We start from the raw sequence: 26,962 nt of genomic DNA on the forward strand, positions 1-26,962 counted from the left end.
AAGTCAACAAGAATAACATTTTCCAGTATGACTTTGAAACCGCTTTATTAGAACCGGTTCTCAGCCATACTGAAAAATCATGAATAGCGTCGTATTACAGACAATTTTCCACAAATATTAATTTAAAACAATTGATACCAGTTTTGTTAGATCGGAACTGTCGCCCCTCGGGGCTAACATAACTACTTTTGATCTTTCAATAGCCGCGGAAAGCTGTCTATAATACGATGGAATTATAACTATTCTTGAAAGGAGATGACATTGAAATGCAAATTTAACTGTTACCCAAAGTTTTTAAACCACGCTTTCTTATCTTTTTGCTAAAACTTTGGGTACTCTTACTGAATTTTGATCGGTTAGTTTTCAAAAGTCATAAAAAAAAACATTTTTATCCAAATGCAATTTAATAATAATGGAATAAACAAACATATTTGTCTAGCATTTAGTGAGATCCCATCGGACAAACGTTCTACTATTATAGAAATCGATTTATTATTGTTATTGTTGCACATGGTTTTTTATGTACTCTGATAATGGGATACTTGTAGCTGGCTAAAATAATGATATCTCCTATCCATATCCTATATTTCATTTTCTTCTTACCTACTGAATGAACGAACTGACCATATAATTATCTTGTAGAGCAGCCACGCATGTGCAAGAAAAACATTGATGTACACAAAAAGTAGATTCGTGCACAATACCAGGGATCTTAAGGGATAAGACAATGGCTGATAAATTGGTGTACATCCCAAATGTTGATATGCAAAATTACTCCTACTGTACTATTACAATTAGTGGTTGAAAATTGTGGACACTCAACTTAATGAACAAACCAATTAAAAGTCCCCTTAGTTGTTGAGCCAACAAATAAGACAAAGTTATTATAAAATTTTGGGCACCAGTGTAATAAGCCGATCATTGTTCCCTCCCCTTACTGGTGTCATCCAGTAGACCGATATTGTATGCAAGCTTTGAAAATGCAAATAAAATAACTATTAAAATATTGCTCAAAGAAATAAATTTTTGTTTTGAAATTTTTTCTGGTCTTACAACAATTATCAAAAATATTTGTAAAACTCCAGAAACATATTAACATTGGTCAATATAAATGTATATTGGCCTCTCATTGGTCACTTACATTATATGACGTCATTTTTTAGACAGTATAAGCTGCTTCGAAAAATACTTTTGTACAAAAAAATATCTGTACAAAATCAGACAATGAATCAAACCACCATCTCGTGCATTGATACAGAAAATTATTCCAAAAAATGATTTATTATTACTTGGATGTTACACTATATTTTCATGTTCTTTAATAAAGTAAAACTCGCAGCAGGCTAAAATACTATATCCCTCCCTCTCCTACTGGATGGTATTTGTAGTTATGAAACCTCTATACCAAGAACTTTTTAATTTAAGAACCTTTATCCATGTGTCTGGTTGCACATTCTACTAGAGAGTGATGTCCGATGCATCAACTAGCTTTTTCTTTCATTCTATCTATCTTTCTATCTATATATCATTATTGTATATTTTTTTCTATCTATCTTTATATCTATATATTTGTTATTTTATCAATCTATATATCTTATATTTACATATCTTTCTATCACTATATCTTTTATATTCTATCTATGTTTCTATCTATATATATTTTATTTTATCTATCTATCTTTATATCTGCAAGAGAAAAATTCTCCACAAGGGCTAGGTCTTGAGCTGTAGTAGTCTGGAAGGGTGAGTAGATTCAAAATCCAATATCGTTTTCTTATTTTGCCATTGCTTGAACATGAATTATGTTATTTTTGGTTAGTGTTGTATCTTTTTAACGCTTCTTGATATCTTTTTTTCTGTCTGGATGTAATTTTCGTGAAATCAGAAATAATTAATGCAGCAATTAAATGAATATTTTCTGTTTTATTGATTACACATGCCTCAAACATTAATTAAATAGATATTGTTGTGCTACTTATTAACATAATTATTCTTATTTATAACTTTTTTCTTCTTTCGTAAGCGAGAAAACAACCTTTTACAACTTCAAAAATCAGCTGAAAGTCTAAACCTGACCCAAATATGACAATCCCTCTTTTCAAAAAAAAATGTCAAAGCATGTAAACAGGTTTAAATTTGAGGCTTAATTCCCGCTGACGCGCGGATGCCGATCCCTTTTTGTAAGTAATGATAAATATTCGGTCAGAATAGTGCAACTCTATTTGTCTTTTGAATAATTTATGCTAAAATTGCAACAAAACAAGTATAACTATATCCATGAGAAGCTTAGGATCAGAAGTTAAAAACAATAGATTTAGAATACGTGGATATATTGTCATTTTAGGTTGCTAATATAGACCACATTTGTTTTTCAGGTCATTCATCCAGTAAAAAGGAAGGGGATAAGGTAAAGGGGTTGGATGGGCGGTTTTGTCATCTTAGACAGCTGCTAGTATCACTTTTCTGCATGAAAATCTGGTGCAACATCCAAGTAATAATATATCGATTGAAAAAAAACATTAAAATCTAATAATGAATAAATTAGTGCAATTTTATTTTAGCAGGGAGGGAGGGGATATTGGGCTGTTTATCAACCAGACACTAGTCCCCAAAGTTTTATACTGATATTTTCTTATTTTTTAGCTTCACAACTTTGGGGACATATTTGGAATTTTGATTAGTGATTTCTAAAAGTTGATTGTCCAAATGTTTCATTAGCTAATTGTAATCTAAAGATAGGGTGATTTTGTGTATCCTCATAGGGGATGTACAACAATTTATCGCCCGTTGTCCTATCTCTTTCGATCCCTTTATTAGAACATTTGGTAATTTTGGACGATAGTTGAGTGACTGACGGAAAGATACAATTATGTACAGACTGAACAATATGAAAGCTGCGCTCCTTGAAAAAACTCATTTACTCATTTTTGAAACATGGAAATGTTTTGTGAAAAAGGATCTTTGCAAAAATTTAAGACACATATTAAACTCTTCTACTGTTTAAGCAACATTACATGGATATAAGATATACATGCATATATTGCCAGGGCAAAATTTATTTCAATTTAGCTTGCTAATATGAAGCTCATTTATTGGTCAGTCCATTCATCCATAGGAGGGAAAGGGATAAGGTATAGAGATTGGATGAGGGTATCGTTATTACAACCAGGTACGAAATGTACAATTATAAGATAGTTTTTTTGTTAGCCCTGAGGGACCGGAGTCCAGGGCTAACAAAACTTTTATAAATTTTATGATTTATATTTTAATATTCGTGGAAAATTGTCTATAAAGCGTTGCTATACATGGTTTTATCCCTGTATCACTGCGATGCACTAATTGATGGACATACTTTTTTCTTCTTAATCACGATGTTAGGTGCTCCTTTAAAACCCACCATAATTAAAAATGTAATTTCTTTTTAATTATAAAAGCTAACTTTTCGTTTATCTTTTAGAGCGACTGGACGTTACATTCAATTTCGTAACATAATTTAAAAAAAAAACTTCTTCATTTGTAACAAGCCCTGTGGAACCTATTTTTTATGTTCTTTTGGCAAACTGGGAGATCTTTTAGAGACCAACGTTTTAGAGGATCTAATAATGAGTTATGAAAATATGAATTGAAAAAATTGGAATAATAAGTACTAATTTATCTGAAGGCATAAATTAGGTTGAAAAAAGATGTTTTTATTTATCTAGCTATTTTTCAAGTTAGCGTTGTAAAGGGAACACTTTGATGTAATGATCTATCTCATTATATCTTTCTTTTAACAAGTAAAAAATTTATCAATCAATCTATCTATCTATCTATCTATCTATCTATCTATCTATTTATCTATCTATCTATCTATCTATCTATCTATCTATCTATCTATCTATCTATCTATCTATCTATCTATCTATCTATCTATCTATCTATCTATCTATCTATCTATCTATTTATCTATCTATCTATCTATCTATCTATCTATCTATCTGTTAGATAATGTTGATAATGTAGATAATGTTGTTGCCTCATGATAAATAACATCAATTTATGTACATCTTTCTTAATATCTATCTATCTATTTATTTTTTATATCTATCTATCTATCTATCTATCTATCTATCTATCTATCTATCTATCTATCTATCTATCTATCTATCTATCTATCTATCTATCTATCTATCTATCTATCTATCTATCTATCTATCTATCTATCTATCTATCTATCTATCTATCTATCTATCTATCTATCTATCTATCTATCTATCTACCTATCTATCTATCTATATATCTATCTATCTATTGAATGTTAGAGACTTTGTAGATAATGTTGTTGCCTCATGATAAATAACATCAATTTATGTACATCTTTCTTTTTATCTATCTATCTATCTATCTATCTATCTATCTATCTATCTATCTATCTATCTATCTATCTATCTATCTATCTATCTATCTATATATCTATCTATCTATCTATCTATCTATCTATCTATCTATCTATCTATCTATCTATCATTCAATATATCTATCTATCTTTCAATATATTTATCTATCTATCTATCTCTCTATCTATCTCTCTATCTATCTATCTCTCTATCTATCTTTCTATCTATCTATCTATCTATCTATCTATCTCTCTATCTATCTATCTATCTATCTATCTCTCTATCTATATATCTATCATTTAATATATCTATCTATCTTTTTATATATCTATCTATCTATGGAATGCCAAGAATGCCGGAAATGTCTGTCAAGGCGAAAAGAAAACACATAAGACACCCTAAAAAATTGTACTTTGGAAAAATAGATTCTTTTCTTAAACAAAAATATTTTATTTATTAACCATTCTAACTTTCATTAAAACAAGGATGACAACATCCAAAAAAGAAGCTCGAAAAAGAACATTTGTAGAGTGTCAGAACTAAATCAACATGTTACTAATTAATGACATTTATATTTTTAGGCTTGATTTATTTTTTTATTCTTACCTAATTGGTATAGGAATCATTATGCAAAATTTGAAATCGTAAGAATAGTTTGAACAATAATTCTAAATTATCCAAAAAAGCTGAAAGTTACAGACGTATCGACCCTAATTATAGAAAAGCTTTTGAAAATTATATTTAAGTAAAGAGGTTATTTTGTGTATCATAATTTGGGATGTGCATAAATTTATAAGCCATTGTCTTATCCTTTCAGAGCCTGGAAAATAAGAATCATTTTTGTAAAGAAAATAAAGAAAAATTTCGTTGTAGTATTAAAAATGATTTTTAAGAGTGGTGATTATTTTTTCCTTGACAATCTAACTTACACTTTGAAACAAAATAGTTGTGTTTAGTTTCTGTTCTTAAGGACAATTTTAAATTACATTAGTTTAATGTCATTTTCAATTAGCTTAGATTTTTCATGTAGATTATTCTATCTAATAAAGCATTATCATAAGATTTTGAAATACAAAACTTTAATGATTTATTTTATGGTCTACTCATAGGGCATTATTAGAGAGTTGCATAATTAGCTTTGTTTTCGAAGGGAGTTTAAGGGTTCGGAAAATATCCTAAAACCATCTTCAGAATTAATGGAATAGTAAAAAGCTATATCATGAATTATGCGAAGCTTCTCTATAAGGAGGCTTCAATCAGTTTAGACGTTAGCGAGATCTTTATGGACAAAAATATAAATGATTATTGTTCAATGATAATGCGTTTAATCTTATAATATTTCCTATGGCAAAGCAAGTAAAAACCCTGTAAGGTTAGCCCCAACCCCCCTCATATTAAATTTATTTTTAGGAAAAACAGCTTTCTACAATACTAAAAGAATACCTATCTGATTTGAAATAACAATTGTCGAATGGATATAGCATATTGGGAAATTTACAAGTTTCACTTTATTAAAGTATATGATAATCTGGTGTAAGATCCTTGTAATAATAAATCCATTATGGTCGATGTGATGCAAGAATCAAAGTCTAACATTATCTTTTTATCTATCCAAGTTATTATCTTGTCATGAATTGTTTGTTTGATATGATGTGGGCCTATCTATCTATCTCTCTATCTATCTATCTATCTATCTATCTATCTATCTATCTATCTCACCTATCTGTTTATCTATCTATCTCACCTTGTCAAGTATTGTTTGTTTGATATGCTGGGCCCCAAAGTCCATCAATTTTTGAACGACATAGTTGCCAAAAACATCACTCATCAATTCCAATATCTCAACCTCCACCTCCTAGAGAGAGAGAAACAATGGATTTATGATTTGTGGATTTTACAATAGATTTTCATGTTCTATAATAAAGTGAACATTGTAACTCGCTAAATTGACGATCTCTCTCATCCCCCTAATTAACCCCATCCCCTTTCCTCCTATTAAATAAACGGCCCGACCAATAAATGCTAGGGAATGTTGCAACCTAAATTGACGACAATTTTTCTCCTGTCATAATATCCACGTATATTCTACATCCATTAGAAAAACAAAAGGGTAACATCATCACAGGAATCTAAAGGGATAAGACCACGGCCGATTAATTAATGTACATCCCCAAATGATGATACATAAAAATACCCCTCTTGTAGATTGAAATTAGTGGTTGAAACGTTCAAACACTCAACCAAATAAAACTATCAATCATAATCCACTAAAGTCCCCAAAGTTGTTAAGCCAACGAATAAGAATATGTTACAATAAAGCTTTGGGGACTATTGTAATAATCAGCCAATTGTCTCTTCTCTCTCACTTGTAACATCATCAGGGAGGAAGGGAGGGGGCAATAGACTAAAAATCTACTAATGCCGAAAGTCTTCAATCATTTGTGCTAAAACTTTGGGGACTTTTATCAAATATTGATGAGTTAGCAAACACTTATATTGTATAAACTTTTCCACCATTAATTTCAATATAATGCTGGGATAATTTTGTTTATTACAATTGGGCTGTAAATTAATTTCTTATCAATTGTCTTATCCCTTAAATGGATAAATGGAATTAGATAATGATATTAACATCCATAGAAGCAAACCAATTCTTTTAAATTAATAATAATACATAGTTTTTTAGGCTTAAAACCATTTTTTTAAATTAATTGCATCTAGGGGTATTTCTCTTCAGAGGTTGGTGATGCCCTTCCCAAAGATTAGTTATAAACTTTCCTTTCCTACTGTAAAGGAGAACCATATTGGCTCAGTGAGATCCTTTGGTACACACAGACATACATCCTGTTACTTTTATATAAGAATTTTAAACAATGTATTAATCTCGTATTAGATTGAGACCTAACTGTAATTTAAAATAGCTATAAACCTTCCCAGGACCTATGAGAAGCTACCCTGCAAAGGAAAACCTTATCGGGTTAGCGGTTAGTTAGATCCTTTGGTACAAACAAACAGACTAACAGAAATACAGACAGACAAACATCCTGTTACTTTATTATAAAGATTATAAACTAGTTTTGCACTATAAGTAGTCATGAATCATATCAATACATTATCAAAACATCCCTAATTATAAAATACTTCGTTTTCCTTGCTAAATTCTACAATTTAAGGGCTATACCTGCCAAAAGTTCTGTATTTGCTGCGTACTGGAATGTTCTAACTTCTGCTGGATAAACCTTGATCCGTGTTGGTCCTTGCTGAATTCTAAATAGATAGATAGATAAATAGATAGATAGATAGATAGATAGATAGATAGATAGATAGATAGATAGATAGATAGATAGATAGATAGATAGATAGATAGATAGATAGATAGATAGATAGATAGATAGATAGATAGATAGATAGATAGATAGATAGATAGATAGATAGATAGATAGATATATAGATAGATAGATAGATAGATAGATAGATAGATAGATAGATAGATAGATAGATAGATAGATATATAGATAAATAGAGAGTTCTTTATGTATAGGTGGCAATTGTTTGGTGCTAACAAAACTGATTTTAATCTTCAATTTTTTTATTTTAATATCCGCGGAAAGCTTCAGATTAATATATAGACAATTCGCTATCCCTCCACATTCTGGGAAGATAAGGGATGGAGGGAACATTGGGCTGTTTATTACACTAGTCCCTAAAGTTTTAGAATTGCGTTTTCTTATTCGTTGACCTAAAAAACTTTTGGGGACTTTTATTGAATTTTGATTGGTTGGTTTATTTTGTTGGGTATCAAACACTAATTGTAATCTAAAAAAAGGATAATTTTGTGTATCATCATTGGGGATGTACATCAATTTATCGGTCATTGTCTTATCCCTTTAGATTCCTGAAGTGGAAGATTCACTTCTAGTTCTCTATCCCCCCCCCATTTTCTCGGAGTACAAGATGCAAAATATTTTATCCATTTCTTACATTTGTAAACCCAAGAAAGCTTGCAAGATCAACTGAAAATTGATTGCCAATTTCTTCGCTAATTTCCGAAGTTGTACAGCAGATAACCCAACTATTACAAAAGCTATTTTCAGCTTAACCAGTCAAAAGGGAAAGCGTTATAATGTATAAACGATTTATACATTCAAAATTTTTTTTTTTTTTGACGTTTGAAGCTTTTTTAGCTAGTAGTAAATATTGAGATAGGATGAGGGTGCTATGTACACAATCGAAAACTAGAATTCAGCTGACCTGATAATGGGGTGTACACAGGAATCTTAAGGATAAGACAATGGTTGATAATTTCATTTTAAACCCAATCATGTTAAACAAAATTACCCCTTATGTAATTTAAAGTATTGGCCTACAACCAACAAAATAAAGAGAACATATTTCTAAGACTTTGGGTACCAGTATAATTTACGGTCCAAGTGCTCCTCCCTCTATTATTCTTCTTTTATTGAAAAGTATATTTACTTCAGTCAGAGTCGTCTCAGCTTTTTTTGAGGGAGGTTAAATGAGGGGTTTCAAAGATTGAGGGGGGTAAAAACCAGAGATCTAAAGGGACAATAAACGATAAATTTGTCAAAGCCCAAATTGTGTTAAAATTGTGTTCAAAATCATTCATGTGACGTAATAAAAATGAGGAATTATCCATCTCTTTTTTAGGTGAAACATTAGACACTCAACTTAATGAGTCAACAAATCCAAATTTAAAAATCAATTCCCAAAGTTGTTAACCCAAATCAAATGAAGATGTTATTATTAAACTTTGGGGACTAGTTTAAAAAACAGCCAAATGACCTCTACCTCCCCACCCCCCCCCCCCCCCCCACCATGGTTGCATTTTCGGATACTTGTCTTTACACTTGTTTTGACACAGGGATCTAGGGGATATGACAATGGCCGATGAATAAATCTAGATCCCCAATGATGATACACAAAACTACCCTTTAAAAAAAATTTAATTAAATACAATAAAAGTCCCGAAAGTTATTAAGCCAACAAAAAAGAAAATTTTATTGTGGAACTTTTGGGACTAGATTTAAAAACTGCCTAATGTTCCCTCACTCTCTGGATTTTGCAGGCTCTGCAAGTTTTACAAATCTTTGTCATAAACTTTTTTTTGGTTCGCCAAACAAAATATGTAAAATCTAGGGATACAGGGATAGAACATTGGACGTTAATTTAATCTTCCACCCCAGTTTGCAATACTGTTCATTGGGAAGCTTTCTTTTGGTTATTTTTCATTTTATTTTTTTCTTCAAAATCTCTCTCTCTGTATTTATACGTTTCTTTCACTCTCTCTCTCTCTCTCTCTCTCTCTCTCTCTCTCTCTCTCTCTCTTTTTTCTCTCTCTCTCTCTCTCTATTCTGTCTCTGTCTCTCACCGTTTTCTCTATATCTCTTTATCTTGAAAGATACACTCATTTTCATATTTTCTCTTATTCTTTTTAATAACGCATTTATTTTCTTGTTTCAAAAATCGCTTAAAATATATTATAATAAGTATTATTCTAATGTATAATTTCACAAATTTTCGCTACAATTGGATATATTCATTCTTGCTAATAATTCTAAGTTATCATAATGGATATATTATTTACTTGGATCTTGCACCAGATTTTCATATTCTCCAATAATGTGAAACAAGCAGTGGGCTAAAATAACGATTACCCCCTTTCATTTATCCCCCTATCTTCTACTGGATGAGCAAACTCTGGCCAATAAATGTGTTCCATGTTAGCAGTATAAAATGACGACAATATTTTTCCCTGTCATAATATCCACGTATATTGTACATCCATTACTATATATATGGAACATGTAGAAATATAATTTATAATTCTCGTCTAATGTAACACTTTTATACCATAACAAGTAGAACAAGAATGGTTTTATTCAAAGCTAAACCCACGACCGTAGCTCAATACATAGCGTATCGGCTCATTGTCGGGGAGGTGATATGTTTGAATCTCGGCTCAATCTATATTATTATATTTTGCTTATTCAGTTCCGACACTCGACAAGTATTAATATTCGTTTGTTCAACCATCTTGGAGCTTCGCTTTTATGGATGTTGTCATCCTTGTTTTTGTAAAAGTAGACGTGTTATGTTATGTTATGTTGCGGTAAAAATATTATTGCCATATAGATATACTTGTTGTAAATTGACGTTATTTATCATGTTTTAACTTTTTATAGAAACGAGCGGATATGTCTCTAGATGCGTTTGGGGGCATTTAAGGTAGAGGGGGAGTCGAAAATCCCCTCACTTTTAATCTTAGTTTTAAAAATACAAAGTAAAATATCATGTTTATTGTTAGGAACGATTTGTCTTGGTAGGGTGATGGTACCCTAACCAAAAATAGTTATAAACCTTCCCAGGACCTATGAGAACCATGTTGGCTCAGAAGCTAGCAAGATCCTTCGGTACAGACAGATACACAGATATAGATTCTATAAGGGCAGAAACGATATGGTTCTCCTTTATGGGGTTGCTTCTCATAGGTCCAAGGAAGGTCTATAACTATTTTGGATGAGGGTAACACCACATTTCAAAGAAAAATAGTCTCCCAAAAAGAACCCCCAACCAAAAAAAAAGAACACAACCCAAATTTTGTTTTGCTTTTTCTTTTGTTGAATTCAACGCTTCCCCTCTCAAGTGCCCCTAGAGGCACAAGGGCGTACCCGCTAGTTCTATATAAAAAAAACAAATAGATAGATAGATATAAAAAAGATAGACATATAAAAAGAAAGATGTACATAAATTGATGTTATTTATCATGAGGCAACAACACTATCTTCAGTTTCTCTGGCATTTAATAGATAGATAGATAGACATCTAGATAGATAGATATAAAAAATAAAGATAGATAGATATAAAAAATAAAGATAGATAGATGTATAAAAAGAAAGATGTACATAAATTGATGTTATTTATCATGAGGCAACAACACTATCTACAATTTCTATGGTGCTCAAAATTGATCCAATTTACATACCACTTTTTAGAGTAAAAAATGTCTTTGGTCGGAAGGAAGGGGACAAGGTGTTGTTTTTATTAATTAGTTATTTATTACACTAGTCCCCAATGTTTATTAATAACGTTTTCCTAGTTGTTAAACTTTAAGGACTTTAATTTTAATTTGTTAGTTCATTAAGTTCAGTGTCCAAACGTTCCAATCACTAATTGAAATCATTAGAAGGGGTAATTTTATGTATTATCATTGGGGATGTACATCAATGTATAGGCCATTGTCTTATCTCTTTAGAACCCAGGTTACTCATTCATTGGTAAGTTAGGGTGGGGCACATAAATCCGGACTTTTTCAAATTTTTAAACAAATGAACATAAAATCGTCAATTTTTAAGATTTTATTGAATTTTAAAAACTGGGAGGCAGAATAGGTATAGGACTATTAGATTATTCAAAAAAATGGCCGCCAGTCTCATTCACCGCCTCTACCCGCCTCCTCAACCGCCAGCATGCCCAGGTCAAAATGTACCTTTCTAAGCTGTCGAAGTTCTCCTTGAAAGTGGCTATGAGGGAGGTCTTTGTGATATGGGCACTTCTATTGGTGCATGCTTCAAAGTAGCACCAGGCCCAAAAGTCCATTGAATTAAAATCAGGCTGCTGGGAGGCCACATTTCCTTAGGATCGTGAGTAACCGCAGGATCCAAAGTAACCCAACTTTCAAGCTACCCTTAGACACGGAGGCTCTTATTTGGACCACAGTTGAGCTAGAACGACGTTCTTTACCTTTTTGGAAATGGCATGACAATTCAGCTACGGTTGTCAACGCAATCTATAGTCTAAAATGAGTTTTGAAGTTCCATATGGGTCGCTGAAATCGAGAACCGAGAAATTTTCACAATTTTTCACGATTTTTGACGTTTTTGACATCTCAAAATCTGCCACGTTTCACTTTGCTGGAGTACTACGGCCAAGCAATTTCAGATAAAGAGCTCTAGTCTTTTCTAATGTATTACTTATGTATCTAAGAGTATCTCCAGCAAGTTTTTTAACCGTACCTCACCTACAGATGGGCTGAGGTCAGATTAAGTGAAACCTAGTCGAGAATCAAGATTAAACCACCGCGCGCATTTCGAATCTGCCTTGTTGAACATATTCGCGGCCAGCTCGGAGTATATGTCCCCAATCGTCCAAATATTTTTTTGTGCTAAAAGGTCATTACCTAAGCTTTTTATAGTGGGGTTAAACGTCATGATTGGTCAAGTAGTTTTGACGCTATGGCCGTTTAAAAAAAGTCCGGATTTATGTGCCCCACCCTGTAGGTCATTCAGTAGTATTGGAGGGGTAGCGTTAAATGGGTTGGATTGGGATATAGTTATTTTAGCCAACTGCGAGTATCACTTTATTATAGTACACGAAAATCTGGTGCAACATCCAAATAATAATATATTAATATACATGAAAAAAATTTAAGTTAAGTATCTCAATCTTTAAAAAAAATATAATATCATCCGACAAAAAAACCTTACTACTTTTTTAGATAATATGATTTGTAGGGGTGTACATTTGATTTGCTAGGATATTATTTCACATTACTTTGACAGATATCTATGTTGTTTTCCTTGCTATGCATTCTTTTATAGTGCACTGAAAAAAATTCTAGTATGTCTTTGAAACCGTTTGATATTAAAAACGGTTCTCATCCATTCTGAAAAATCGTGTAGAGAATTTTCTGATATTTGGATAAATGTATACATCAAATCATATGAAAATCATAAATTAAAAACTAAAATTTAAAATATTTATAAAATATATGTATAATTATTTTTTAGAGTAACTACATCATTCCCTTCCTTCTATCACCTCCCCGCCCCCCCCCCCTCCCATCTCTCTTACTTTCTTTTATCTTCCCTATTTTTTCTCTTTTTCTTTTTTCCCCAACAATGCTATCTCAATGGATATAGAATATACATGGATATTATGACAGGGGGAAAAGGATGCCAACATGCATCTCATTTATTAGTAGGTACGTTTATCCAGTAGGAGTTGAGGGATGGGGTAAAGAGAATGGAAGGTTATTTTAGCCTGCTGAGAGTTTTGCTTTATTAGACAACATGAAAATCTGGTGTAACATCCAAGTAATAATAAATCTATCGCTATCACTCTTTATTGAAGCCTTGAATTCTTTGGATATCTTAGCATCCTTAGCATCTTAGTTAAGTAACAGGATGTTTATATGTGTGTCTGTATGTACTAACAGATTTTGCCAACCGCTAAACCGATATGATTCTCCTTTTCAATGTAGCTTCTCATGGTTCCAGAGAAGAGTTTTAAGTGTTTTTGGGTAGAGTATCTCCACCCACCCAAGAGAAATCGACCACCCAAAAAATTTAAAATATGCCGGGGTCGAATACTTCCATCACCTCAAAAGGCCATTTTGGGAAGTAGCCACTTTTATATATATTAAAAGTAGAGGGATGTTTGTTTGTGTGTCATATAAAGATCTCTAAGCCGGCGCGATCTATTACATAAATTTTCGTCACAATTTTTAAAAATAAAAAAAAAAACAGTTTTACATCTTTGTTTATAAAAAAAATGTTTTTTTCTCTTATTGATCTGTTATCTTTAAATACTGTCTTTTCTTTTATATACTTTGAATCCAATGATATACAGTAGTATGTTCTTTTGGTCTATAGCTTAAGATCCCGGTACCTATACTTAACCGATTGAGTTCTCCATTTCAAGGAATTTTCATACAGGCCCTATGATGGTTTTAGGCTATTGTATTAAGTCTTGGAACTATGTATTTGAACAGAAAGACTTAAATTTATTGAGAAAAATAGCTTAAAACTTATTGAGATCTTAACTAACAATCAAAAAACCTTTCTACTGTACATAAAGAATCTAGATACTAATAATCCAACTACTTATTATAAGAATGAATTTGAGTTTCTACTTATAATTCTAGACTTAGACTTACACTTACAAGTTTTTAACTTTTTATATAAGTTTTATTGTAGACATAGGGAAACATTAAAAACTAAAAATAATTCTCCGAAAATAGCATAACTTTCTGAAATAGTCCATTCTCGAAGCGCATCTGTTCGTTTTTGGAGCGGTAAAGGGTTCGAATCTCAGTTCAATACAGCGTCAAAACTAAAGACGTTCAAAATGGTTCTACTGCTGTTATGTCAGATGCGCGCCATTGCTAGTTAGAGACATCCAGACAAAGGTCGTGCAATCAAAGAGTGGGTTGACCGTTGGGTGTTACTTAATCAACAATTTAGAAAGTATAGAAACTCTACAATTGTTACCAGAAAGTCCGTACGTCCATTTTGGACATGATAATTTTTAACTTTGTTTACAACAAATTTCTATATGTTATAGTTATCGATTAATCTGATTTTTGAAATATTGATTCTTAAAACAACCAAGTACAATACTATAAGCGAAACAGCTGTAACATCAAGTCCTAAAAATGTAAGTATGTCATTAAAAATTATCCTTCATCTAAGCAGTTTTTCAACAAATTTACTTAAAAGTTTGTTTCGACTTTCATACATTTAAAAAAAAATGATAATTAAGATCTGCTATGAAGACGAAGAAAGTCCCTTAAAAAATTAGCATGTTACGTCATAAAACCTATCTCTTTTTAGGAGTTTTCTTTCAACTCCTTCTCTCCTCATCCCTCATTTTTATGACGTCATTGAGGGACTTACTTCGTCTTCATCTGCGGTACCAACAGGACACCCTTCTTAAGTTGTTCTGAAGATAAATCTATGATAATCTCTAATCAAACTTTCATAATTTGAATAATCTTATAACATATTTCATCAACGCTGTAAGAAATATGAATCCTTATAATAAAGTAATAGGATGTCTGTGTGTAGAAAAGGATCTTGCTAACCACTGAACCTATAGGGATCTCCCCTTCAGTGTAGCTTCTCATGGGTCCTGTGCAGGTTTATAACTATTTTAGAATAGGGTACCACCACCCTTTCAAGAGAAATCGACAAAAAAACGATACAAGATTGAAAAGAAAATATTTTACGTACCCCTATAGAGGCCTCTAGGGCCGTGGCCGCTAGTCTTATTACTTATTTAAGCAACTTCATTGTAAGAAATATTTAAGAGTATTTATAAAGTGTTATTCTAGCTGTTCAGGGACGTCCAAGCTTTTATTTTGAGGAGGGTAAATTAAGGGGTATAAAAGGTTTCAGGGAGGTAATCTACATTTTTTTTTATTTTATGGAGGTAAAATGAGGTGTTTCAACGTTTGAGGGGGGGGGGGACATCCATAGATACCATGAAGGGAGGGGACATATGGCTATTTATTACACTAGTCCCCAAAATGTTATAATAATGTTTCCTTATTCGTTGGCTGAACAGCTTTGGGGACTTTTGTTTGTTGGTTCATAAAGTTGAGTTTCCAAACGTTTCAACCACTAATTATAATCTAAATAGAAGGAAATTTTTTGTATCATCATTGGGGATGTACATCAATTAATCGACCAATGTCTCATCCCTTTAGATCCCTGCATATACACCCACTTTAGACGTGTATGTAGCCGTTCATGAGATCTTATTAAACACTTACCCAGAGCATGTTGACTTATATCACCAAGGTTCAGAATAGGACATCTGTTGCTTCTAAATACAATTTTTAGAAATTAACATTTATCTTTATATAGACAGCTTTCCGCGGATTTTAAAAGATTAAACCAGTTAAGATAAGACCAGGCTTTTAAACCTTTTTAACAAAAATTTATAATGTGATATAATTAATCTATTCAATATTATGATATTTGGAATACTGATTCCTATTACAACAAGGTACTATGATATAAGCGAAGCATTTCTATAATTAAGTCCTAAAAATGTAGGTATGTCCCTAATCAGTATCCTGTGATAAAGCAGTTTAGCAGCAAAACTTACAATTTTTTGGGACTTTTATAGTCGGCTTTTTTAGTTGTGAAACTCTACAATTGTTAAAGTTTGTTTGTCCTACCGTTTCAGAGGTTTTTTTTGATATTGTCATCCATGTTTAATAATGTTTTTTGTCGAAGACGAATGTCTTTGTGTGTGTGTGTGTGTGTGTGTGTGTGTGTGTATGTGTGTGTGTGTGTGTGTGTGTGTATGTGTTTGTCTGTGTGTGTGCGTGTGTGTATGTATGTGAGTATGTATGTTTGTGTGTGTGTGTATGTGTGTTTGTATGTATGTGTGTGTGTGTGTGTGCATGTATGTGTGTGTGTGTGTGTGCATAAGATAATATTTTATATAAATTAGCATCTGTGGATTATGTAAATAAACCACAACCTTAAGCCTTTTAATCAATTTATCTTCAACGCCAGAAACTGGGAAAAGTATTATGAAAAAATTATTGTTTTATTTGTCAGAGAGAAATTACACTAGTCCCCAAAGTTTTATAATAACATTTTCTTCTTCGCTGGATTAAAAACCTAGTGAATTTGACTGTTTGGTAAAATAAGTTGAGTGTTTAAACTTTTTAACCACTATTTTTAATAAACATCATTGAGGATGTACATCAATTTATCGGCCATTGTCAAATCCCTTCATTTGTAATTTTCAAGTATACAATTTCTTTGGATGGTAATATTGTAAATGATAAGTTTGATGGTATTTCATCCGAAACCACTCTTGAATAATTCAGTTTATATGGTGGCTGATGCTACCCCTCTTTGTTACCTTATTATGAGAGGGTAGAAGGAAAATAGGGGGGGGGGGGGGAAGGACCCACTTTCGTGATGTGGATTTTTAAAAAAGAACTGGCCTTGAACAGAGGCGCCTAAAATTATTTGTATGAGTTTTCAGGAATCTAAAGTGATAAGACAATTGCCGATAAATAAAGATGTACATTCCCAATGATGGAACACAAAATTACCCCTTATGTAATGTTAAAAAAAGTGATTGGAACGTTTAGACACTGAACTTAATGAGCCAACCAATCAAAATCCCGTCTCCAAGTCTGTTAAGCAAACGAATAAGAAAACTTTTTAATAAAACGTTTGGGACTAGTGTAATAAACAGCCCATTGTCTCCCTCTGATGTTTAATACCTGAAAGCTTCCAGAAGGGCAGATCTAGGTTTGGTGTTAGGACTAGTACTGGGCTGCACTGTTATCAGAGGCGTCTACAAAATTAATGAATATATTATTACTTGGATCTTACACCAGATTTTCATGTGAGACTTGCAGCGGGCTAAAATAAAGATACCCCTTTAACCCCCTTTCCCTCATTCTCTCCCCTTCTACTGGAGGAACGAAATGACCACGAGTTCTATATAGGCAAGAATTCATCAAAATGTTAAAGTACCTGATTATGATGGAGCAGAGCACCCTGTAGATGAGGTGCCAGCCTCAGGAGTTGACTTAGATCCAGGGTGGGGGCTGTACCGGCGTAACCCAACCCTGACCCACCTAAAACTGTATTGTATATTTCCATTTTTTGAATAAATTCTGTAGCTAAAAGTCTTGAGTTAATGCATGAGATTTAAAGATACCTCATTATGGAAGTTAAGCAATCCAGGAAGGGAGGGGATAGTGGATTTTTTATTACACTAGTCCCTAAAGTTTTATAATAACATGTTATTTTTCGTTGGCCTAACAATTTTGGGGCCTTTTATTACGATTTATTGGATTTCGATTGGTTGGTTAAAAAATTTGAGTGTTCAACAACCAATTGTAATCTACAGAAAATTGTGTGTATCATCATTAGAAATGTACATAAATACATTGTCTTATCCCTTTAGATCTTTGTAAGACAAATTTTTTTTTAATACACTAGGAAAAAGTATCTTTATCCAGTTATACTCTACTGTACAAATACAATTACATAGAAAACTTGCAAATTCAATCTTTTATGGCAAACCACTACATTATTTTAACATTTTTTCATAAGAAAACAATAATAAGAATTTTTATAAAAACTTTATATTGTAATTGTGCTATATATAACAAGGTCCAATAAAAGCTTGCATTTATTTAGAAAGTAATCCATACCATGTCTAAGTAAGATTGATCTATAGTTATAGAGTTGCTTCACTTTTATAAGCAATTAATCATTTTTTCCAGTATGGCTTTGAAACAGACTATTATCCGCTGGATTATAACCGGTTTTATGGCCTTCGGCATCTTGGGGCTAACAAAACTGGTTTAATCTTACAATTGTACATTTTTATATCTGCGTAAAGCTGTTTATAATACGATGCGATAAATAAACTATTATTTCACCTGCAAGATGCGGTAAGCCACTTTTCATACCTATCACAGTGGATGGTGGTGCGAGCACGGCCTCTGATTGGCCAGAAATCAGCTGATTCAAGGCAGTTGGTGAAATACTGGGCTCTGATTGGCCAGCTGTAATGAGGTGGCTGTAGGTTGGTGATGTTAGAACTGGTTTTTCTGGGTGAATTGCTGTGGCATATTGGAGGATTGGGTTTCCTGTTGGGTATTTCTTGTAAGGTATATAACTATTTCAGGGGAGAGTACCACAACCCTCCTAAGAGAAAAGGCACCTAGAATACTATTTTCTCTCCCCCACCAAAAAATATGAAAACTAAAATCGAAAGTGGGGTGTGTCGACTCCTTTCTTTTTACACCCTCAAGTGCCCCTAGAGGCCTCGAGGGAAGTAGCTGCTAGTTTAAAGTACAAAGAAACAGTCCTTGAGTTAAAACATGAGATGTAGAAGTTGGTGGTGTGGCTGTCTGTAAAGAAAGTAACTGATATCCTCCTCCAGTCTAAAATTATGTAAAAAGAATTCCAGTATGGCTTTAAAACCGGTTAGTCATACTGAAAAATCATGCATATCATCGAATTATATCCGCATCTTGGGGCTGAAAAAATGGTTATAATCATATAATTGTACATTTACAATACGATCCAATTAATAACTTTACCAGTAAGGGGCGTCCAAGCTTTTTTATTTGGGGGAGGGGTAACATTTTTTTAAGGGGGAGGTAATTTGTATTTAGGGGGGTAAAATGAAGCGTGAAGCGGGCCACAAATTATTTTTACTACCCCTAAAATTTTTACTCCGGGGGTAAAATTTGCTTGGTGGGGGGGGGGGTAATTACCCCCCCTTAAATCTGTAAAAAAAAATTTTACCCCCCCCCCTTAATTTACCCCAGGGGTAAAATTTTTTTTTTTTTGAGGGGGGGTAATTTAAATAATGTAAAAATGTACCTACCTAATCATGAAATACTATTAAATATTTAGTAGTAAAATTTTTTTCATGGGGATTTTTATTTTTTTTTTTTGGGGGGGGGGGTAATTACCCCCTTCTAATTAGTTGGAGGTGCCTACGGCACCCTTAAGGTAGGGTAAATTTTACTTGGGGGGGTAAAATGTAAAATATTTATTTCGTGTGAGGGGGGGTAATCACCCCTTTACCCCTCCCCCCCCCCCCCCCTGGACGTCCTTGATTCCAGTATGTCGTCGAGGCCGATTAATATCCTGTGAATAAGAACCAGTTTTTCAGTGTATTAACCCATTAGTGCGGAACCGGGCATTAAAACCCGGTTCCGAAAAATGGAAAAAAACCGGTTTCCGGCTTCATAATTGCATCATTCTTAGTATGAATCCCCTCTCTACTACCCTGGCTTTCATTTCCCCCTGGAGCAGGCAGTTTAGCTTACTTCCGTTTGCCGGTATAGCTCAACAAAATTTGAAAATCATGAAAATTCAAAATACCCCTTCTAACTTTTTTGTTTTTATAGTAAAGTCGCTGATTTTTTTCGTGAAATCTAATGTTTATTGACAAGTACATCTATTTGTGAATTCGTTTTATTCAAATTATTATTTTTTATATGATTTTTTTATCGTTTTTTTACGCCCTATTATGACCCGGTTCGGCTTGGCCATAAATACCCGACAGTTTTAAAACCCGGCTCGGTTTCGGTTTTTATTACCCGGTTTTAACTTTTCAACCAATAAAAATAACAGTTTACGTCATTAGTAAGGGTTTGAGCCACCCTAATAACCCAAGTAATCTCTATAGGTGTCACCCAATAGTTTTATGCTCGTTTTCTGATATATAACACCCAAATTTGATATGTTCTTTTTTTGTAGTGTGTGTCTTTTAAAACTTCGAGCAACGGGTTTTTTTACCCGAAAACGGCGGCACCTATAGCCGAAACACTGAATTTGAAATAAATCGCTTTGTATTATACTTGTAGCTCTATAGATTACATGAGGTTGTGTAGTTTTCAATTATGGATAGTATCAAAGTTCTAAAAAGTGTTCATCTCACTTTCGGCGTTCAAAAATTACATTTTTCGATTTTTGGTCAAAATAACCGGGTTTTTACAGCAAAACTGGGTTTTAACGCAGGTGGAAACCGCCCAAACGGGTAATAATGCCTGGTTGGTATTTATGGCCGAGCCGAACCGGGTTTTTTTGCAACTTTCCTGTGCACGCCACTAGAGCAAAACAAAAAAATACGAATTCAGTTTTGACCATTATAAAGCTTCCCTGAGATTTTCAGCTCGATCGGCCCATAAAAGTGGCGCTTGGCACTAATGGGTTAAAGAAGAATTTTACACAATTATCAAAAAAAATCGTAAAAAATAATACCAGCTTTGTTTACCCTCAGGGCTAAGAAACTGGTTTAATCTTATGCTTATTTTATCTTGTATTTTTTTCCTTTTGACTCAATTTATGGATGTTGTCATCCTTGATACATGTAAAAATAAAATAAATCTTGCTCTTCTATTTTTCCATTTACAAATTAGGTTTCTAATAGGATAACATGTTTTTTTTTAAAAAAAACAGAAAAATTATTTAATTAATTTTTTATTCAAAAAAGGTTTTAGTAGAAAAAATTAAGAACAGTAATTTTTTATGTAAAAAAAGCTCTTCTATATTATGCAGTAGCGCAAGTGATAATGCGTCTATGATTCAGACAATTGGATGACCCAACAAACGAACATACCATAAAGTCTTTTTTTTATATGTTCGATCATGTATTTGGTTATAACTCTGTAAGAATTCTTTCAAAATAGACCTTTTTCGACCTAAGATACTGAAACAATTCCTTTATAGGCCCAAGTAATCACTTTTGTAATATCTTTCTATTTCATGGAAATACTAAAAATATGCAAATTTTGGTGTAAGTTTTTATATGTATGGAAACCATAAAATCTTTTTTTTAGACTTTTTCTTAATTTTGGCTTATTAAGGAACTATTTCAGTATCTTATGTCGAAAAAGGTCTCTTTCGAAAGTATTTTTGACAGACTTATGATCAAATATATGATTGATCATTTAAAAAACTTACAGGCTTTAATTTAAGAATAGCTGTTGTTTAAATCAAATTATGAACAAAATTCGTTTTTTATAACAATCTATATACAATATCTATAATATTTAAGATTATATCCTGATAAAATGTTCAGATATATTTTCAAAGGTTAATTAAAATTAAAAGGGTTTCATTGCTAAATACAAAATATTTACAAATTGTTGACAGAAAATATGTATTGGTAATAATAAACAAGGATGACGACATCCATAAAAGCGAAGCTCTACAATCAGAAGGACAAAGGAATAATAACTCTTGTTGAGTGTCAGAACTTAATAAGCAGAATATTAATTTGTAAGTGTAAACAGAATTGTACATAAAGTTGTAGAAAAATTTCGCAAATACAGGATGATGCACTACATGAAAGGATGTATTTTAATTTTTGTTATTGATTATAGAGATGCCTTGCTTATAATATTGTACCATGTTTTTCTAGGAATCATTACTTCAAAATCAAATGAATAGGATAATTACATCATACAAAGTTTTGTAAAAAATCAATATGTGTTAAATACTTTCTGGTAACCATTATAGAGTTGCTTCGCTTCCCAAATCTTACTAACTGTTATAGGAATCATAATGTAAAGTTTAAAGTCTATAAGACAATTCCAATATGTTAAAATTAATGAAAAGATCTAACCGTCACCGTCGGACGTACTGAACGACCCTAATTGTAGAAAAGCTTTACTTTAACAAAGTGCATTTTATACAGTAAATATAATCTTTAACAAATATATACAATGTACTTTATATCCAAAATGCAGGGATGACGGGAACATTGGACTGTAAATCCTGAGGGAGGATGGGGACATTGTTCCCCAAAGTCTTATAATAACGTTTTCTTATTTGTTGGCTTAACAATATTGAGGACTTTTATTGAATTTTGATTGGTTGGTTCATTAAATTGAGTATCAAAATGTTTCAACCACTAATTGTAATCTACAGTAGGGGTAAAATTTGTGTATCATCATTGGGATGTACATCAATTTATCTCCCATTGTCTTATCTCTTAAGATCCCTGATAACGTATATATGCAAGTAAGGTAGATTTACTATTTTCAGAAAGATATGTTCATTGTTTATAATTGGAAAGAATTAACTTACAGATTTCAATCTTCAAATTCATTTCATCTAAAGAGTAAACATTTTTTTATTCATTGTTTTTTAAAACACAAATTTTAATCATCGATTTAAAATTAATTTGATTTTCATGTAATAAAGTGATACTCAAAGCTCGCTAAAATAAAGACACCCTTATCCACCCCCTTTGCCATATCCCCTTCCCTCCTACTGGATAAATTAACTGACCACTAATTGAGGACTCAATCCCATAGCTCAAATAAAAAAAGTAAATAGAATAAAACCATCCTGGGACCTAATTGAAGCTTCACAAATTATGTAAACCTCATTTGGTTCAGTAGTAATTGAAATCTTAAGCTTCAGACAAAGAAACTTTACTACTTTAAACTCTTTACTAGCGTCTTCGCCCCTAGAGGCCTCTAGGGACACGTAAAATCTTCTTTTCAATCTTCTATTTACCAGCTATTTACCAAAAATATTTTTTTCACCGAAAAATGGTGTTAGTTATGTTTTTAGATAATTTATTTTTGTCGATTCCTCTGGGAAGGGTAGTGTTACCCTCCCCCAAAATAGTTATAAACCTTACCGGGACATATAAGAAGCTACACTGTTAAGGAGAACCTGATCGGTTCAGAGATCCTTCAGTAGAGAAAAAAAAACACAAATACACATAGACATCCTGTTACTTTATTATAAGGATTTATAAACTAACTGATAATTTGTTAAAATTAGACAATGAAACACTGTGTATTGCAATTACGGAATGAAAATAACATGTTTATAAAACTGTGTTGATCACTCTATGGTACTTTATATAATACTTGCGGTTTCGCCTCTAGCCACTAGGGGCTTTGCCGCAAGAGGTAAATAAAAATAATCGAGATGCAACCACTTATTTCGAACATATTCAAAAATTTTAAATAAATAAATGGAGATGCACCCACTATTTTCGAACATATTTTTTTAAAAAATTGAAAGGGGATATTTTAGTTTTTTGAGGGGTTGGGGTTGTCTTACCTCCCAAAAAAATAGCCTAAAACCACCACAGGACCTGTAGGTATATTCCCTGAAGAGTAAAATTTAATCGGTATAGTGGTTACTGAGATCTTAAGAGACGGACAGACAGACAGACATCGTTCTACTTTGTATTATAGATAATTGTAAGTATATTTGAGACTATATTGGTAAATTGTGTGATTAAATATAAATAAGGTAGTAATTATTAGGGATCTAAAGGGATAAGACAATGGCCGTTAAATTAATGTTAATCCCCAATGATGATAAACAAAATTACCCCTTTTGTATATTATTATTATTAGTGGTTGAAATGTTTCGACAATAAAATGAATGAACCAATCATAATTCAAAGTAGTCCCCAAAGTTGTTAACCCAAAGAATAAGAAACCGTCATAATAAAACTTTGGGGACAAGTGTAATAAACAGGCCAATGTCCCTTCCCTCTCTGAGTAATTATACATACAGATCAATCTTATAAATATATTTAGTACCTCAAATCAGGGAGGACATTGTGCTGTTTAATACACTAGTCCCCAAAGTCTTTGGCTGAACAACTTTTGGGACTTTTGTTGAATTTTGATTTATTAGTTTGAGTGTCCTAAAGTTTGAAATACCAATTGTAATCTATATAAGTGGTAATTGTGTGTTTTACCATTAGGGACGTACATCAATTTATCTGCCATTGTCTTATCCCTATAGATTCCTAACCTCAAATATACACATATACAAATTATAAGGTATAAATAAATCCATCTTATTCATTTATTATTTATTTATACTAGCGGCTACGTCCCTGGAACCATCTAGGGGCACTTAAGATAGGACCAAAAAAATGACCCTCCCACATTTTCAATTTGAGTTTTACAAAGAAAAAGTAAAAAAAAAAAATTTTTTAAGTGGGAGTCATTATTAACTGGGAGTGTGGAGATACCCTCCCAAAATAGTTTGAAACCTTCCCTGGACCTATAAGAAGCTTCACTGTAAAGGATAACTTTATAGGTCATGTGGTTAGCGAGATCCTTCTCTAAAAACAAAAAAAATCTTGCTACTTTATATAATAGGATAAATTCTTATAGAAGAATGTTTACAGATGTACTTTATCCTAAATAAAATTACTTATAATAATTTTTTTACATTTTACATCCTAAAAGGGGAATAAATTTTCGACATCATAATTGTTCATCATATTCGAATATGGTGAAGATAGGGTGAGCTAAATATGCATCTTTTAAGGTTTCAGAATTTTTTTTAAAGACAGGTAAGTAAGCGACCGCCCCTCTCACCTAGATTAAGGAATCATAGGAGCCTTACTTGTACTTTCTGTATGATTTTCATATTAAGTTATTCATATATTTTACTGATTATAGCTGTGCTACGTATGAACTACATTGTCCTAGCTGTAAAGATATTTGATTTTAATGATAATTTGGTAGCTTAAGGCTGATTATCGGAGCTGATGGATCAGCATATTGATCAACTGTTCCTACCTGATTATAATGATGATATGGTAGCTGGAGGCTGATTATCTGAGCTGATGGGTCAGCAGGTTGATCAGCTGTTCCTGGCTGGTGATGATGAATCCCCCCAGGTATACCAGCTATACCCCCACTCTGTTGCTGTAGGCTCTAAAATTGTAAGGATAAAGAAAAATTATTTTTAAATTACTATTTTTAGTCAACTATTATCAATTTATTCTTGGTTTCTTGGAAAAGTGTAATTTAGAAACTTTTTATTTAAGACAAGCAATTCCTTAAATTCCATCAAATCTTCTTCCTCCCTCAAAAATTACATAACTAAAAGCAATTTATTCACAAAAATAGGTGTCAAAAAAAAAAATTAAGCTTTGATAAGTAACTTTTTAATATTGTTATAACTTAAAACAGACCTGAGAAAATAATGATGTGAGGTCCAAAGAATTTTTTTCAGGTAACTAGATGTTTTGTATTTTTAAAATGATTTTGATGAAAAAGTAATTTTCCCATTTTTTATTATCTTCTGTGGCTTTATCATATAGAGGTTTTGTATCAAAGTGGCTACAAATATAGCTTAAACCCATTCAAGATCAAATCCGAAAATGAAATTCCCTAAAACCATCACGGGTACTATATGAAGTTTACTTAAAGCAGAGGACCCAATCAGTTTTGTTCTTTTTGAGATATTAATATACATAAAAAAGAACTTACTCCTTTATATAATCTTATAATTATTTATTATTGAAATCTGCCGGCTATCAGACAATTTTGAAAGTTTCAAAATGATTTTCAATAAAATTAAAAAACATTCCTGGTTTGCATAAGCAAAATAGGAATAATCAGAGAGTGTAGGTTGACCGCTGGTAGCTGTGCAGTATTGACCTCTAGGCACATCTGACCTCACCTACAAAGTAAGACTAATTTGACAATATAGTTTAACCGCTGGTAGCTGTACAATTTTGACCTCTAGGAACATCTGACCTAACCTACAAATTTATATGAATCACATTTCCCCAATTAATCACAAATAGGCTTGAACCCTTGGGAATCATCACAAACATTTCTATAAATCTCTCATGACAGAAATGATTAAATAGTTATTTATCGTATTGTATTTTTAAACATCTTTCCATGGATATAAAAATCTACAAATATAAGATTAAAACTAGTTTTTAGCCCAGTGATGCCGAAGGCACGGGCTAACAAAACCGGTTTTAATCTTATAAGTGTATATTTTTATATTCTTAGAGAACTGGATATAATACGATGCTGTACATAATTATTCAGTATGGCTGAGAACCAGTTCTAATCCAGCGGATATTAATCGGTTTCGAAGCCATACTGTAAATGAGAAGATGATTAAAGTCCTTCCACAGATTATGACGTCATACGATATAAAAACTAATAAGAGGCCAGCCTAAATTTTAGTATTGGTCAATTACATTGTATACTGACCTTTATTCTATCGTATGACGTCATAATTTGTGGAGGGACTTTAATCATCTTCTGGAAATGAACTTACCACATTTGGTCTGATGGTCTGAAGTGGGGAATAGTTCTCATGAACATTTATAAATCTGAGCACAAATCAACAAATTAATATTTCTCGATTTCAAATTTTACTCTTTGACAAGGATGACAACATCAACAAAAGCGAATTTCTGAAACGGTAGAACAAATGAACTTTAACACTTATAGAGTATCTTAACTTAATAAAGAACTTTTA

At 32.3% G+C, this 26,962-nt stretch overlaps 1 protein-coding gene and 1 long non-coding RNA gene across 2 annotated transcripts in view; both read right to left on the bottom strand.

Annotated features, from left to right (window-relative positions):
- LOC145332801 (uncharacterized) overlaps positions 1-18,806 on the bottom strand; it is a 41,664-nt gene extending 22,858 nt beyond the window's left edge. The window contains exons 1-6 of the mRNA XM_080177862.1: positions 18,601-18,806; positions 17,684-17,787; positions 17,428-17,501; positions 15,949-16,001; positions 7,558-7,643; positions 6,121-6,231 (exon numbers count right to left, since the gene is read on the bottom strand). Of these exons, the coding sequence (XP_080033988.1) occupies positions 6,121-6,231; positions 7,558-7,643; positions 15,949-16,001; positions 17,428-17,501; positions 17,684-17,787; positions 18,601-18,628 (456 nt within the window). The 5' untranslated portion in view covers positions 18,629-18,806. The remainder of the gene's footprint in view (positions 1-6,120; positions 6,232-7,557; positions 7,644-15,948; positions 16,002-17,427; positions 17,502-17,683; positions 17,788-18,600) is intronic.
- Positions 18,807-18,936: 130 nt separating this feature from the next.
- LOC145332802 (uncharacterized) lies at positions 18,937-25,696 on the bottom strand. Its single transcript, XR_013884313.1, has 3 exons — positions 25,650-25,696; positions 25,252-25,389; positions 18,937-19,107 (listed from the first exon to the last, which is right to left on the bottom strand). It is a non-coding gene; the product is annotated as an uncharacterized LOC145332802 (long non-coding RNA).
- Positions 25,697-26,962: the final 1,266 nt, after the last annotated feature.

Source organism: Acartia tonsa, chromosome 11, assembly GCF_053477335.1.
Source record: "Acartia tonsa isolate MP-2025a chromosome 11, ASM5347733v1, whole genome shotgun sequence".
In the NCBI taxonomy this organism is placed as follows: Eukaryota; Metazoa; Arthropoda; class Copepoda; order Calanoida; family Acartiidae; genus Acartia; species Acartia tonsa.